We start from the raw sequence: 16,226 nt of genomic DNA, 5'->3' as shown, positions 1-16,226 counted from the left end.
GATCTTCCTTATGAGGAGAGCCTGCGGGAGCTGAGGGCTCTGTAGCTTGGAGAGGAGGAGCCTGAGAGGTGACCTCCTTGTTGATAAAGATGTTCAGGGTGAGTGCCCAGAGGCTGGAGCCAGGCTCTGCTGGGTGATGCCCAGTGCCAGCACAAGGGGCAGTGGTGGAAGCTGAGGCAGAGGAAGTTCCATGGAAACAGGAGGAAGAATTTTTTCCCTGTGAGGGTGACAGAACCCTGGAAGAGGCTGCCCAAGGGGGTTGTGGAGTCTCCCTCTCAGGAGATATTCAAGCCCTGCCTGGATGTGTTCCTGTGTGACCTGCGCTAGGTGACCCTGCTCTGGCAGGGGGTTGGACTGGACGATCTTTCGAGGTCCCTTCCAGCCCCTAACCTTCTGTGATTTTTGGTACATTTTCCTCTGCTCTACACAGTTCTGTATGTGCTATAAGAGAGCTCAGAAACGATGCACAGCATATGGCTTGTTTAAAAGTCAATTATCTGTAACATTGAAATCTATTCTTGCACAACACTGTTTCCATCTCAGTCACAGTGGGGAATGGATATGTAGTCACAGAGTTAAAGAAGACCTGAAGATCTTCCAAAGTACCATGTGACATAGGCCTTTTATTTATAGCATCATTGGGTGGTTTGGGTTGGAAGAGACCTTAAAAGTCATCTGGTTCCAAGCTCCTGCATCAGGCAGGGAAACTTTCTATTAGACAAAGTTGCTTGAGGCCACATCCAACAAGGTTTTGTACACATTCAAGGTTGGAGCCTCCACAACTTCTCTGGACAGCTTGTTACAGTGCCTCACCACCTCATTGTGAATTTCTTCCTAATGCCTAATCTAGCTTCTTCCAGTTTGAAGCCCATTAGTCCTCATCCTATCACTACATGCCTCTCTGAAGACTGCCTCCTCAGCTATCCTGCAGGCCCTCTTCACATACTAGAAAGTTTCTCTAAGATCTCCATGGAGCCTCCTTCTCCAGGCTGAGCACCCCAACTCTCCCAGCCTGTTTTTATAGAAGAGGTGCTCCAGCCTTCTGGTCATCTTCACTGCCCTCCTCTGGACCCACTCCTGCAATTCCATGTCCTTTTCCTACTGGGGACTCCAGAGCTGGACACATTACTCCATGTGACATCTTGCAGGTCATGAAGTAGATGGAGAGAATCATAGAATTGTCAGGGTTGGAAGGGACCTCAAGGATCAGCCAGTTCCAACCCCCCTGCCATGGCCAGGGACACCTCACACTACAGCAGGTTGCTCACAGCCACATCCAGCCTGGCTGAAAAAACCTCCAGGCATGAGGCTTCCGCCACGTCCCTGGGCAACCTGTGCCAGTCTCTTACCACCCTCATGGGGAACAACTTCTTCCTGACATCCAATCTGCATCTACCTATTTCTATAGTCACCTCCCTGAACCTGCTGGCCACACTTCTTTTGATGCAGCCAGGGATAGGGTTGCTTTCTGGGCTGCAAGCATACCTTGCTGGCTCATATTGAGCTTCTTATTTAGTATTTCTTGATTTTGCATGTCATGAATGTTAGCTACTTTGCTTAGGTAATAGTGCAGTAGCTCTCTGGATGGTTGTCGGTTTACTCTTGACTGAGTACAGCCCTTATTTCACCCACAGAGTCAACCCGTTGCTGCCACGCAGGTAGCTACTACACTGTAGCTGTAGTTAAGTCCTGAGCACAGAATGCACCAACAAAAATAAACATACCATGTGCTGAAACTCATCTGTGGCTGAGTTGGATGGTTGATTTTGTGGGGGTTTTGCTAGACCTTGCAGCTTATGGATGAGTTTCACAGAACTGTTTTTCAGGTCATGTCATGTCACCTCCAGCCTAAACCTCCCCTGGTGCAGCTTGAGACTGTGTCCTCTTGTGCTGATGCTGGTTGCCTGGGAGAAGAGACCAACCCCCACCTGGCTACAACCTCCCCTCAGGGAGTTGTAGACAGCAAAAATGTCTCAAGCTGCACCAGGAGAAGTTTGGGCATGGTCTAGTAGGCATGGTCTTGGGTGACAGGTTGGACTTGATGATCTTTGAGGTCTTTTCCAACCTTATTTAGTCTATGATAAGGAATTCTTCCCAGAATCACAGAAAGAGAGATTGGCCATTGGAATGTGCTGCCCAAGGAGGTGGTGGAGTCACCATCTCTGGAGGTGTTTAAGAGGAGACTGGATGAGGCACTCAGTGCCACGGTTTAGTCGATTAGATGGTGCTGGTTGATAGGTTGGGCTTGATCTCAAAGGGCTTTTCCAACCTGGCTAATTCTGTGATGCTGTGAATCTCTCTGTATCAAAACCACCACAAGGTGGGGACAGATCTCATGTAATCAACAGGTAAAACTATGTCCAGCTGAGCCTGCTGAGAGTGATCAATGATGTGCAGCTTCAAGTAGTGCACTTGGAATCAAGAGGAAATAAAATCTTATTCCATCTCTTTAAACATACAGATAGGCTCTTAACTTGTTTACCTTTTTTTTCGTTGAGAGCATGGAGTCCACATTCCTTGCAGGCACTATGATTATAGATGTAGCAGGACAAGCTGTCAGTGGAGCTTTCCCCCCCCCCCCCTTTCTTTTCTTTTGTAGTAAAACTAATAGCCTGAAGCCATACAAATGTAGAGGAATTAATTCTACAATGTAGTGGCCTCCCCCTGCTCACACACTGCTACATGTATTCTGCATTGGCTTTGTATGTGCTTATGGTGAACTGCTCTGCAAAACTCTTGGGAGGGCTACAGAGCCAAATCTTCTTGTGGAATTAATGCAAGCCTAGTGCAAGACACCATGTGTGCAAGAGGGTCTTTGTGCACACTCAGTGCTGGGCTACCAGACATGGGAGGTGATGCCTGGCATATATCACCAAGGTTGGAAGAGACCTCAAAGATCATCGAGTCCAACCTGTCACCACAGACCTCATGACTAGACCATGGCACCAAGTGCCACATCCAATCCCCTCTTGAACACTTCCAGGGATGGGGACTCCACCACTTCCCTGGGCAGCACATTCCAATGACAAATGACTCTCTCAGTGAAGAACTTTCTCCTCACCTCCAGCCTAAACTTCCCCTGGTGCAGCTTGAGACTGTGTCCTCTCGTTCTGGTGCTGGTTGCTTGAGAGAAGAGACCAACCCCTTCCTGGCTACAACAACCTTTCAGGTAGTTGTAGAGAGCAATGAGGTCTCCCCTGAGCATCCTCTTCTCCAGGCTAAACAATCTCAGCTCCCTCAGCCTCTCCTCATAGGGCTGTGCTCAAGGCCTCTCCCCAGCCTTGTTGCCCTTCTCTGGACACGTTCAAGTGTCTCAATGTCCTTCTTAAACTGAGGGGCCCAGAACTGGATACAGGACTCAAGGTGTGGCCTAACCAGTGCAGAGTCCAGGGGCACAATGACTTCCCTGCTCCTGTTGGCCACACTATTCCTAATGCAGGCCAGGATGCCATTGGCCTTCTTGGCCACCTGGGCACACTGCTGGCTCATGTTTGGGTGGCTGTCAATCAGCACCCCCAGGTCCCTCTCTGTTTGGCAGCTCTCCAGCCACTCTGACCCCAGGCTGTAGCTCTGCATGGGGTTGTTGTGGCCAAAGTGGAAGACCAGGCATTTGGATTTGTTGAATATCAAGGAAGCCTGAGGGCTGCAGTGATTTCCAGCAGCTGTTGTTGGCCCCAGGCTGTCTTCCAGGATCTGAAGCTCAGCACAGAACACCTAGGACCCAGCCACAGTTCTTCCCTTGGGTGCAAAGGAGGGATCAGCTCTGCAGCTGCCCACCAAGGCTCTTCATGTGCATGGTGCAACCTGGATCCTGGGCATTAAACCATAATCAAACCTGTCCTCCAAAATGCTCTCAGGGAATTCTTGCCAGTTAACATTTTCTTGCCCAGTAACTGGACAGAGCAGAGTTGCTTGGAAACTTCTGTGAAGGTGGACTGAGTTCACCTAGCACTGTGAGGTCTGCATCTCAGGCTGAGGAGCACACATAAAATGTTCTGGGCAGATGGAGTTATGCAGCATCTATTGAAGGTGGAGCTGGACTGACCCTTAAACTGGGGTCCAGTTTAAGAGTGTCAAGCAACTCAAAGCTGTTACACGTGTGTCATGAATCTCTCGTTCAGATTTTACCCCCCCATGTTTTGCTTTCTGTCTATTAGTCTCAGAAAGGGACCTGTTTCAAGATGCTTAGGAATGGCTGCAACTCCTGCCAGGAGAGGGCTAGCCCAGAAACACAAGCATCATTTTGACTCTCCCATGAAAATACACCTAAAGGAAAAAGAAATCTGGGGCTAGGCTGTTTTTGCCCCAATGTTTTGCTTTGTGTCTATTGAGGGTGGTGAGAGACTGGCACAGGTTGCCCAGGGAGGTGGCGGAAGCCTCATGCCTGGAGGTTTTTTCAGCCAGGCTGGATGTGGCTGTGAGCAACCTGCTGTAGTGTGAGGTGTCCCTGCCCATGGCAGGGGGCTTGGAACCGGATGAGCTTTGCAGTCCCTGACAATTCTATGATTCTTAACCAGGTCTTCTTAGTGCTATTGAGGGAAGGACATTTTGCTATGTTTGCATTGTGTTTCTTAAAGAAAAAAACAGCTCCCCTTTCAGAATGATCACAGCCCTTCCTTTTCTGTGTGTATTAATGGCCTTCAAACTTACAGGTGGCTAGTTTAATCCATACTAGGACTTTAGGGCTGGGACTACAAAGATTAGACTGATACATTACTTCAGACTGTGTTGATTAGACAAATGTCTTCAGTGTCTTCATCTACTCTTTCATTCAGACATGAAAGTCTCCAAGGCATGGCTTCACGTGGCTTCATGTGTGTACACAACACACCAAGCACTCCAAAAGCCCAAATGGAATAGATTTAGATTGCCTTCCCCTCTCCCTTTTTTTGAGGTAAGGTGAAAGCAAATAAGGCAGGAGAAAGGAGGGGTAGAAATCATGAAATAAATGGTCTGGAATTGGTTTGGAAGTAAAAAAGGCGATTTTAAACAAAATATCTATAGCATTTGAGTAACAGGGAACGTTACAAAGGTATAAGGAGAAAGGTAAATAGAAAAATATACAAAGCCAGGCCCAGCTGGCATTAGATTCAGTTATTTAGAAGTGCAGATGCAGCATGGAGGCAAGCCATGTGGTAGCTCAGGAAACAGGAGCAGCAGAGACCTGATGTCCATCGGGCAAAGCAAGAGGAAAGAGAGCAAACCAAAAAATTGGCCCCCTTTAAATAGGCTTTGCTGGACAGGAAGGGGGAGTAGAGTAGGCCTTTGATGCAGGAGGGGAAAACCCAAATCTCTCTCTCTTTTCATGTTCTGTGCAGATGTGAATTGTGTTTATTGTAAATCACATGTAACCCAGAAGAATATGGTATCAGCTTCAAGCAGGAGATGGGAGAATTAACTGGATCAGCAATGGTGTGGCCAGCAGGAGCAGGAAAGTCATTCTGCCCTGGACTCAGAACTGCTTAGGCCACACCTTGAGTTCTGTGTCCTCAGTTTAAGAAGGACATTGAGAATCTTGAACGTGTCCAGAGAAGGGCAGCAAGGCTGGGGGGGGTCTGACAGGCAGATGTGGCTCAGTTGGTAGTGCATAAGACCCTTAATGGGAAGGTCGTGAGTTCAAGCCTGCGGTGGGCAGTAGTGTCCTCCCTACTCTAGTCATGAGGTCTGTGGTGACAGTTTGGACTTGATGATCTTTGAGGTCTCTTCCAACCTTAGTGATACTGATACTGGAGCACAGCCCTGTAAGGAGAGGCTGGGGGAGTTGGGGTTGCTTAGCCTGGAGAAGAGGAGGCTCAGGGGAGACCTTATTGCTCTCTACAACTCCCTGAAGGGAGGTTGTAGCCGGGTGGGGGTTGGTCTCTTCTCCCAGGCAACCAGCACCAGAACAAGAGGACACAGTCTCAAGCTGTGCCAGGGGAGGTTTAGCCTGGATGGTAGGAAGAAACTCTGCCCAGCAAGAGAGATTGGCCATTGGAATGTGCTGCCCAGGGAGGTGGTGGAGTTACCATCCCTGGAGGTGTTTAAGCAAAGCCTGGATGAGGCACTTAGTGCCATGGATTATTTGATTAGACAAGGTTGGGTGATTGGTTGGACTTGATGATACTGGAAGTCTCTTCCAACCTGCTTGATTCTGTGATTCTGATTATGATTCTTCCTCTTTTTTTTAGCAGATTCACCTAAAGGCCCTCACCCATCTGCAGGCATGAATGGAAATGTGCAGCATCCCACCAGCACTGGGCAGCAGCAGGTCTCTGCCATACCCTCTCCAAGTGCCAGCAAGCCTTGGCGCAGCAAATCCATGAATGTCAAACACAGCGCAACCTCCACCATGCTGTCTGTGAAACAGCCAAGTCCGGCAACCTCCCCAACTCCATCTTCAGAGAGGCTCAAGCCACCCCCTTCTGAAGGCATCAAGCCCCCTTCATCTGGACAAAAATCCATGCTGGAAAAATTCAAGCTGGTTAATGCTAGGACTGCTCTGAGGCCTCCTTTGTCGCTGAGCTCAGGACCCAGTGACAGTGGGAGAGAGGATGATACCTTCTCAGAGTGTGGGGAGATGGAGGTGTTGAGCAGTGGAGTCAACAGTGGCGGCTCCACCAGTAGCAGTCCTAAAGTGTCACCCAAGTTAGCCCCTCCAAAAGCTGGAAGCAAAAATCTCAGCAATAAAAAGTCTTTGCTACAGCCAAAGGACAAAGAGGAAAAGAACAGGGACAAAACCAAAGTTTGCACTGAGAAAACAGTCAAGGAAGAGAAGGACCAGGTCACTGAGGCATCTACAAAAAAGAGCTCAAAAATTGCAAGCTTAATCCCAAAAGGAAACAAGACAGCAGCAGCCAAGAAGGAAAGCTTAATTCCATCTTCTAGTGGGATCCCCAAACCTGGCTCGAAGGTGCCGACAGCAAAGCAGAGCGCTTCTTCGGGGTGCACGGGGAGCAAGGAGCTTGACAAATTGAGGACTACAAAAGGAAACCAGTCCCAGTCGACACCAAAATCTCAGCTTAATGAGAAGGCTTCTCCTTCCTCTGCTCTTGCTTCTTCTGAAGGGAAGGAACCAAGTGCAGCTGCCCCCACAGGGTCCTCCGCACCCCTGCCAGCCTCGATGTCTGCGAGCAGTGGCCAAGGCACAGGGAATGGTGCTGTCCACCTTCCTCAGCAACAGCAATACAGTCACCCCAACACTGCCACAGTAGCTCCTTTCATATATAGGTAAGATCCTGGAGGGAAATTTGGGTCGTGTGACAATGCAGAAAAGAGACCTAAAACAGGTAAAGGAAGGGTGGATCACACTGTTGTCACAGAATCATAGAATGCTCCAGGCTGGAAGGGACCTCCAAAGTTCATCCAGTCCAACCTCCCCACAGTCAGCAGGCTGCCCAGGTCCTCCTCCAGCCTCACCTTGAAGATCTCCGGGGAAGAAGCCTCAACCACCTCCCTGGGCAACCTGTGCCAGTCTTCCACCACCCTCATAGGAAAGAACTTTTTCCTCACATCCAATCTAAATCTGCTTTTCTCCAGTCTGAAGCCATTGCCCCTGGTCCTGTCCCTGCAGGCCTTTGCAAACAGTCTCTCTTCATTCTTCCTGTAGCCCCCTTCAGGTACTAACAGGCTGCTGTTAGGTCTCCCTGGATCCTCTTCTTCTCCAAGCTGAACACCCCCAGCTCCCTTCAGCCTGTCCTTGTAGCAGAGCTGCTCCAACCCCATGATAATTTTCATGGCCCTTCTCTGGACCTGATCCATCAGCTCCATGTCCTTCCTGTATTGAGGGCTCCAGACCTGCACACAGTACTCTAGGTGAAGTCTCAGCAGAGCAAAGTAGCAGAATAACCCCTCTGGCTCTGCTGACAGTGCATCCAGCCCCCGATCATTCACACTATTCACATTTTTTCCTCACATTGTTTTAAAATTAATGTTGCAATTAATTTCTTCCAAGGTACTCCAAGTCTCTACCATGCATCAAAGCAATCCACTGTAAATATTTGCCATTTAAAATCCAGGATGTTTTGGTTAGAAATACAAATCACACAGCACCTTCCCAGTGCCACTTTCATTGATGATCTGGATGAGGGAACTGATCAGTTGTCATCAAATTTGCAGATGACACCAAGTTGGGAGCAGTTGTTGGTCAGTTAGAGGGCAGAAGGGCTCTGCAGAGGGACCTTGACCAACTAGACAGATGGGCAGAGTCCAACAGGAGGGCTTTCAACAAATCCAAGTGCCAGGTGCTGCACTTTGGCCACAGCAATCCCATGCAGAGCTACAGGCTGGGGTCAGAGTGGCTGGAGAGCTCCCAAACAGAGAGGGACCTGGGGGTGCTGATTGACAGCCACCTAAACATGAGCCAGCAGTGTGCCCAGGTGGCCAGGAAGGCCAATGGCATCCTGGCCTGCATTAGGAATAGTGGGGCCAGCAGGAGCAGGGAAGTCATTGTGCCCCTGTACTCTGCACTGGTTAGGCCACACCTTGAGTCCTGTGTCCAGTTCTGGGCCCCTCAGTTTAAGAAGGACATTGAGACACTTGAATGTGTCCAGAGAAAGGCAACAAGGCTGGGGAGAGGCCTTGAGCACAGCTCTGTGAGGAGAGGCTGAGGGAGCTGGGATTGTTTAGCCTGGAGAAGAGGATGCTGAGGGGAAACCTTCTTGCTCTCTGCAACTACCTGAAGGGTGGTTGTAGCCAGGAAGGGGTTGGTCTCTTCTCTCTAGCAACCAGCACCAGAACAAGAGGACACAGTCTCAAGCTGTGCCAGGGGAAGTTTAGGCTGGAGGTGAGGAGAAAGTTCTTCACTGAGAGAGTTGTTCGCCATTGGAATGTGCTGCCCAGGGAGGTGGTGGAGTCACCATCCCTGGAGGTGTTCAAGAGGGGATTGGACGTGGCACTTGGTGCCATGGTCTAGTCATGAGGTCTGTGGTGACAGGTTGGACTCGATGATCCTTGAGGTCTCTTCCAACCTTGGTGATTCTGTGATACGATGGTACTTTTGAAAGGTCATGGCTGAGTCAGGTTTCGAGTGTGAATATTCCTGTTCTCAGTCGAAGAACCTCAGCATTTATTTGCTGATATTCAAGAATATTCATTTAAAATATGTTATCCTCTTAAAAATAAAAAAAAAAGCCCTAGAATAGATTGCTGATGTGTGTGACAGCACTAGTGGGATTTTTGAGGGAAAGCCACACACAAACTTCTGCAAGTAGTCAAAACTATTTCAAAATCTTTGCAAAGAGAAACGGTTGTTTTTTTCAGGTACTTTTCATCACAGGATCACAGGGTGTTAGGGGTTGGAAGGGACCACCAGAGATCATTGATTCCAAGCCCCCTGCTAGAGCAGGACCAGAGAATCCAGCACAGGTCACACAGGAGCACATCCAGACAGGGCTGGAAAGTATCCAGAGAAGGAGACTCCACAACCTCTCTGGGCAGCCTGTTCCAGTGCTCTGTGACTCTCCCAATGAAGAAGTTCCTCCTCATGTTGAGGTGGAACCTCCTGTGCTGGAGTTTCCATCAACTGCGCCTTGTCCTATCACAGGGTGAAAGGAGGACAGGAGTCTGTCCCCTTCCTCCTGACCCCCAGCCCTCCGATATTGATAAACACTGATTAAATCCCCTCTCAGCCTTCTCCTCTCCATACTGAACTGCCCCAGGGTTCTCAGGCTCTCCTCCCCAGACAGTGCTCCAGTCCCGTAATCATCCTGGTAGCCCTCCATTGGACTCTGTCCAGCAGATCCCTGTCCCTCCTGAACTGGGGAGCCCAGAACTGGATGCAATATTCCAGGTGAGGTCTCACCAGGGCAGAGTAGAGGGGGAGGAGAACCTCCCTTGATCTGCTGGACACACTCTTCTTAATGCACCCAGGATCCCATTGGCCTTCCTGGCCCCAAGGGCACATTGCTGTCCCATGCAGAACTTCTTCAGTCATGTTTAGTTTTATCCATGAACTAGCTATGGATTAACTCCATGGAGGCAGCTGATATTTGGAAGTGATATAAACCCCTTAGATGGCCAGGGCTCTGGAATAGATGAAGGTACAGTTAAGTGCACTGACCTTTGTCAGAATTTATTTTGCTATTTGATAGAGTGGCTGAGGAGAATGTGAGATTTCATTGTGGCACATCTCAGAAGACAGAGTCAGTGTCGAAAAACTGGCAGGCTGGTTTGAGCAATGATTTCAGATGGCAACTGCTGGAGGGCTTTGCTGCAGTTTTGGGTAAATTTAACATCTGATAAAGTGAGGAATGCATTATTGAGCAAAGTATACTGGCAGGTTTTGTGAGTGAGCACTACTCCAGATAGTGTTGGCTGAAGATTAAAGAGGTGCTGGTGTAGGCTCTAAGGGTCTATATGCTATGAATCTTTACTCACAACTAGTGAATGGCTTCAAAACCAGTCTGGGTGAAGGATAAACTGTTTAATCAGTCCTGAACAAAAGCAGTTCAGAAAACTGGGGGGAGTAAGGGGGGGCGGGGAGGGGAAGAAAGCTGATGAGGGACTTTTTAGGGTGTCAGGTAATGATAGGTGTGAGTAGATTCAGACCTGAGTGATTCTCCCCCTCTACTCCACTCTGCTGAGACCCCACCTGGAGCACTGGGTCCAGTTCTGGAGCCTCTGTTCCAGGAAGGATCTGGAGGTGCTGGAAGGTGTCCAGAGAAGGGCCGCAAGGATGAGCAGAGGGCTGGAGATTCTCTGCTGTGGAGACAGACTGCGAGAGTTGGGGCTGTTCAGTCTGGAGAGGAGAAGGCTCCCAGGAGACCTTCTTGTGGCCTTGCAGTATCTGAAGGGGGAGGAAGCTGGGGAGGGACTTTTTAGGGTGTCAGGGAGTGATAGGACTAGGGGGAATGGAGCAAAACTAGAAGTGGGTAGATTGAGATTGGATGTTAGGAAGACGTTCTTCCCCATGAGGGTGGTGAGAGACTGGCACAGGTTGCCCAGGGAGGTGGTGGAAGCCTCATGCCTGGAGGTTTTGAAGGGCAGACTGGAGGTGGCTGTGAGCAACCTGCTGTAGTGTGAGGTGTCCCTGCCCATGGCAGGGGGGGTGGGATCTGGCTGATCCTTGAGGTCCCTTCCAACACTGACAATTCTATGATTCTATGAAAGGCATAACATAGGTTATATTTATTGTAATGTGCAGTGAGTAGGCTCTTGAGTTTCAATTAAATGTATCACTTAATATTCATGTCTCAGGATGCAGATGATTTGCAGCATGGTACATAAGGTGGCCTATGTGTGTTGAGAGTGTGTGTATGAGGAGAGAGAACATCAAGCTGTGATTTTCCTTACTGCATGTGCTATTTAATGGCAGTTTTGCCGCATGCTGAGGACATCTCAGTGCAGGAGGGAGATATCTTCTTGTCCTTTTAAGCTTCATCATAAAGCAAAATGCATTTTGAATTTTAAAAGGCCACAGAAGCAGGCATCATCCAGCAAAATTTGGTATTAATAAGCATCTGGTTTGCTTCAAACAAACAGCAGAGGAGACTGTATTTGAAGTTAAATCTCACATGAAAATAGAATTCTCAGAGCTGAGGTCTGAGCTCAAAATGCCAGAAACCCAGAGTAATTGACTGACTTTGATGAGGTTGCTTCAATGTGTAGCTCCCAAACTGAGAGCAGAATCTGACCCCACAAATACACAGTAACCACATCCCTTACAACTCTCAAAGGTTTTGCAGTGGTAGGCAATGATTTCATTGGAAGCATAGTAATACAGCTGAGGATAAAATATTCAAATTTCCACAGTCAGCATGCTTATTTTTGTGTACATATGGCAAGTGGAACTGTGCAAGGAGCTGGGACACTGTGTTTATGTTTTCTTGCTCTTAAATATAGGTGTTTTGTGAACAGTCACCACAGTTTGTACACAGAATTTCCAGGTGCACTTACTAGCTGCTAGAGTAGCATTGTGGATGAATGAGTTATAGAATAGAATATAGAAGCATGGGATGGGATGGGATGGGATGGGATGGGATAGGATAGGATAGGATAGGATAGGATAGGATAGGATAGGATAGGATAGGATAGGATAGGATAGGATAGGATAGGATAGGATAGAATTAACCAGGTTGGAAGAGACTTTTGAATTCATAAAATCCAAACAATCACCCAACACCATCTAATCAACTAAACCATGGCACCAAGAACCCGATCAAGTCTCTTCCTAAACACCTCCAGTGATGGTGACTCTGCCACCTCCCTGGGCAGCACATTCCAATGGCCAATTCCTCTTTCTGGGAAGAATTTCTTCCTCATCTCCAGCCTAAACCTCCCCTGGGACAGCTTGAGACTGTGTCCTCTTGCTCTGGTGCTGGTTGCCTGGGAGAAGAGGCCAACCCCCACCTGGCTACAACCTCCCTTCAGAGAGTTGTAGAGAGCAATGAGGTCTCCCCTGAGTCTCCTCTTCTCCAGGCTAAACAACCCCAGCTCCCTCAGCCTCTCCTCACAGGGCTGTGCTCCAGACCCCTCCCCAGCCTCACTGCAGTCCTGGAGAGATCACTTGAATAAATCATAGGGTTAATATATCCCACAGAATCAAGTGAAAAAAACCCAGAAGTATTGGGAAAGGCAAATCTCTCTGTTTCACCTTGATTTTTTTATTTGATTTTTTTTTTTTTTAATTAGAGTGTGTAGGCCAAGGCAAGCAGCAGCATCTACATGCCTGCTCCAATGTATCACAAAGTATGACAGGCCTAGAGCAAAGCAGCTTGAAGTTTCAGGCATAAGTTTTACACAGGGAGTTCCTTGTTCCCCAAGAGCTGAGACCCCTACAGCAATGTGCTCTTGTGGCCAAGAAGGCAGATGGTGTCCTGGGCTGTGGTCAGTAGGTTGAGAGAGGTTCTCCTCCCCCTCTACTCTGCCCTGCTGAGGCCACATCTGGAGTATTGTGTCCAGTTCTGGGCCCCTCAGTTCAGGAAGGACCTCAGGGAGCTGCTTGAAAGAGTCCAACACAGAGCCACAAAGATGATTAGGGGAGTGGGAGATCTTCCTTATGAGGAGAGCCTGAGGGAGCTGAGGGCTCTGTAGCTTGGAGAGGAGCAGCCTGAGAGGTGACCTCCTTCATGTTGATAAAGATGTTCAGGGTGAATGCCCAGAGGCTGGAGCCAGGCTCTGCTGGGTGGTGCCCAATGCCAGCACAAGGGGCAGTGGTGGAAGCTGAGGCAGAGGAAGTTCCATGGAAACAGGAGGAAGATTTTTTTTCCCCCTGTGAGGGTGACAGAACCCTGGAAGAGGCTGCCCAGGGGGCTTGTGGAGTCTCCCTCTCTGGAGATACTCAAGCCCTACCTGGATGTGTTCCTGTGTCCTCTACTCTAGGTGCTCCTGCTCTGGCAGGGGGATTGGACTGGATGAGCTTTTGAGGTCCCTTCCAGCCCCTAACATTCTGTGATTTTCCTTGGCAGTCTTTCACCCCTAGACCATTCTCAGGCCATGTGGGTTAAGCTCGGCTCCAGAAGGAAGCCGAGTCTTATCATCAAGAGTGTGGACAGGAGGAGTAGGAAAGCAGTTGTGCCTCTGTAATCAGCATTGGTGAGACTGCACCTTGAACACTGTGATCAGTCTTAGGCCTCTCACTTCAAGAAAGACATTGAGGTGCTGGAGCATGTCCAAAGAAGGGTGAGAAAGCTGGTGAAGGACCTGGAAAACATGTGCCATGAGGAGCAGCTGAGGGAACTGGGATTGTTCAGTCTGGAGAAAAGGAGGTGGAGGGGAAACCTCACTGCCTCAAAGAAGATTGTAATGAGGTGAGGATCAGTCTCTTCTCCCTAGTGCCAAGTGACATAGTGAGAAGAAATGGCTTCAAGTTATGCCAGGGGAGGTTTAGATTGGATATTAGGAAAAAAATCTTTCCTGAAAGAATGATTCAACATTGGAATAGGTTGTCCAGGGAGGTGGCAAAGTCACCATCCCTGGAGGTCTTGGAAGAAACATGTAGACATGGCTGTTGAGGACATGGTTTAATGGTCATCATGGTCTTAGGTAAACACCTGGACTCAATGGTCTTAGAGGTCTTTTCCAACTGAAACAATTCTGTTATTCCATGATCGTGTGCCAAAAGGCAGGGCTGCTGTGGAAATGCTGGCATCTGGCAACCCAGGGAGACCTGGTGAGAGAAGAGCTATTAAGAACCTCAGCTACCTCCATCACATCTGCTCAAGGGCTGGGCAGGTGCTTCTTGGCCCATCACTACCACAATAAACAAACAGCTTTCTCTAGTAAGCAGAACTTCAGCTGCTGAAAAATCCATAGTCCTCTGTGGGGTTTCTGCTGTTGCCTCAGATAGTCAGAATCATTGGTGTTTTTTACCAAGTGAAAGAGAACAATGATGAGTGAAGTCAGGATAGCAGGGTTCTTTGGCATTTGTTTCGATGGCAAATCACTTTTCAAGTTACATTCAGACTTTGAAGTTTCAGGCATGATACAAGTATGGCATTTCATGCTTCTTGGATCTGTGATTTCAGACTGCCTGTAAATTTAAGAAGCCCACATCATATTTGCATTTGGTTTATGTTTCCACGATTTTCTTTCTGCTGATTAAATCAAACATTATCAGTGTTACTTGAACTTTGCTATTCTTTAAGGCTTAGGATTTAATGCCATTTTATGTCCCAGAAACTGGATTTTGTGCTGCAATTAACCCCACCCATCAGATTCTTAACATTTGGAATGGAAACCTTTGCAAGTGTCTCTTCTCACAGTGGTTTTTTTTTAGTGTATCTTCTTGGTTATTGCAGGCTCACAGGATGCTAGGGGTTGGAAGGTACCTCTGGAAATCATCAAATCCAAGCCCCCTGCCAAGTCAGGACCATAGAATCTAGTGTAGGTCACACAGGAACACATCCAAATGGGAATTGAAAGTCTCCAGAGAAGGAGACTCCACAACCTCTCTGGGCAGCCTGTTCCAGGACTCTGTGGCCCTCCCAGTGAAGAAGTTCCTCCTCATGTTGAGGTGGAACCTCCTGTGCTGGAGTTTCTATCCATTGCCCCTTGTCCTATCCCAGGGTACAAGTGAGCAGAGCTTGTCCCCTCCTTCCTGACCCCCAGCTGTTCCTTAAGAAGCTGCAGGGGCTGTGTGATCTACTTTGTATTGCACCCCATGTGTTCATGTATTTCTGGCAATTCATCACTATGCAATGCCAAACAGCATTCAGCAGAGCGTACTCAAGATAATTCAGCAGTTCTGTATTCAGCAAAGGGTACTCAATATAATTCATCAATGATGTCCACAGAAATATACCATCAAAGGAAATAAGAGCTTTTTATTAGCAAGTTAATGGGGAAAATTCCATTATCCCATTTCCCCAGAGTTATATAAGGGGCATTATCAAAAGAAGCTGCACATAGATTTAAATATCTGGGCCAGATTTCCATTCCAGGCTTGCATAAGCTTCTTCCCACATGGCCTTTCTCACTTAATATTTCAGCAATTACAAGTTTTCATTTCCCTTATATATGTGTAGGGACATAACTTAAGCAATTGAAATGGATTCTGTCTGTATCTACTTGACACCCCTTGCTGGGAAAAAGTGAGGGAACAAAATAACTCTGAATTTTCAGAGATTAACTCTGAGTTGCTCCTGAAAATAAAGACTGGGACTTCCTGCTTGCTTGCTAATTTGTGTTAGCTGGAGTCAAGCTAACGCAGTAAGCATGTGACAGCCATGATATTTTCACCATAGAGTGACACAGTTCTAGGTGGAGCTACCAGTAACATTTGGTTCCATTAGTACAGGAAGGATGGCTAATAGTAACCAATCTTCTTGCCTGATTGCAGAACCCTCTCAGAAAACGACAGTTCCTCTTTACCACCTGCTGACTCCTGCACCAGTCCTACTAAACTGGATTTGTCCTTCAGTAAGACTGCCAAGCAATGCTTAGAGGAGATATCTGGTGAGTAGCAATGAATCAGGAGAAGCCTGTGAACTTCTGTTTCTTTTGCAATGGCTTGAAGCAATACTTCTGACCATTCTGTTAATATCCAGAACGTGGGGTGGGGGGGTGGGGGGGGGTGGGGGGGTGGTGGTGGTTGCCTGTAAGATCATCTAATTAAATCAAAACATCAGACTTGAGACATAAATTGCAAACAAGTCCTTGCTATTGCACTATTGCATCTAACTGTTGAGCTGCTGCTAGAGGTAAGCTGCTAAATATTATGTTCTGGAAGTCCTTTCAAACCTGGAGTCAAGGCCTTGTTAGCTGCTAAATGTTGTGTTCTACATGTCCTTGCAAACCTGGAGTCAAATCCT

At 48.0% G+C, this 16,226-nt stretch overlaps 1 protein-coding gene across 1 annotated transcript in view; it reads left to right on the top strand.

Moving 5' to 3' along the window:
* NAV3 (neuron navigator 3) overlaps positions 1-16,226 on the top strand; it is a 247,750-nt gene that overhangs the window by 154,405 nt on the left and 77,119 nt on the right. The window contains exons 8-9 of the mRNA XM_068162432.1: positions 6,168-7,206; positions 15,755-15,870. Of these exons, the coding sequence (XP_068018533.1) occupies positions 6,168-7,206; positions 15,755-15,870 (1,155 nt within the window). The remainder of the gene's footprint in view (positions 1-6,167; positions 7,207-15,754; positions 15,871-16,226) is intronic.

The sequence above is a fragment of the Melanerpes formicivorus genome, unplaced genomic scaffold, assembly GCF_026170545.1.
Source record: "Melanerpes formicivorus ecotype bairdi unplaced genomic scaffold, bMelFor1.0.p_v2 SCAF_64, whole genome shotgun sequence".
Lineage (NCBI taxonomy): Eukaryota > Metazoa > Chordata > Aves > Piciformes > Picidae > Melanerpes > Melanerpes formicivorus.
Note: the sequence above shows the minus strand (reverse complement) of the source record. Positions and strands in the feature narration are given on the sequence as shown.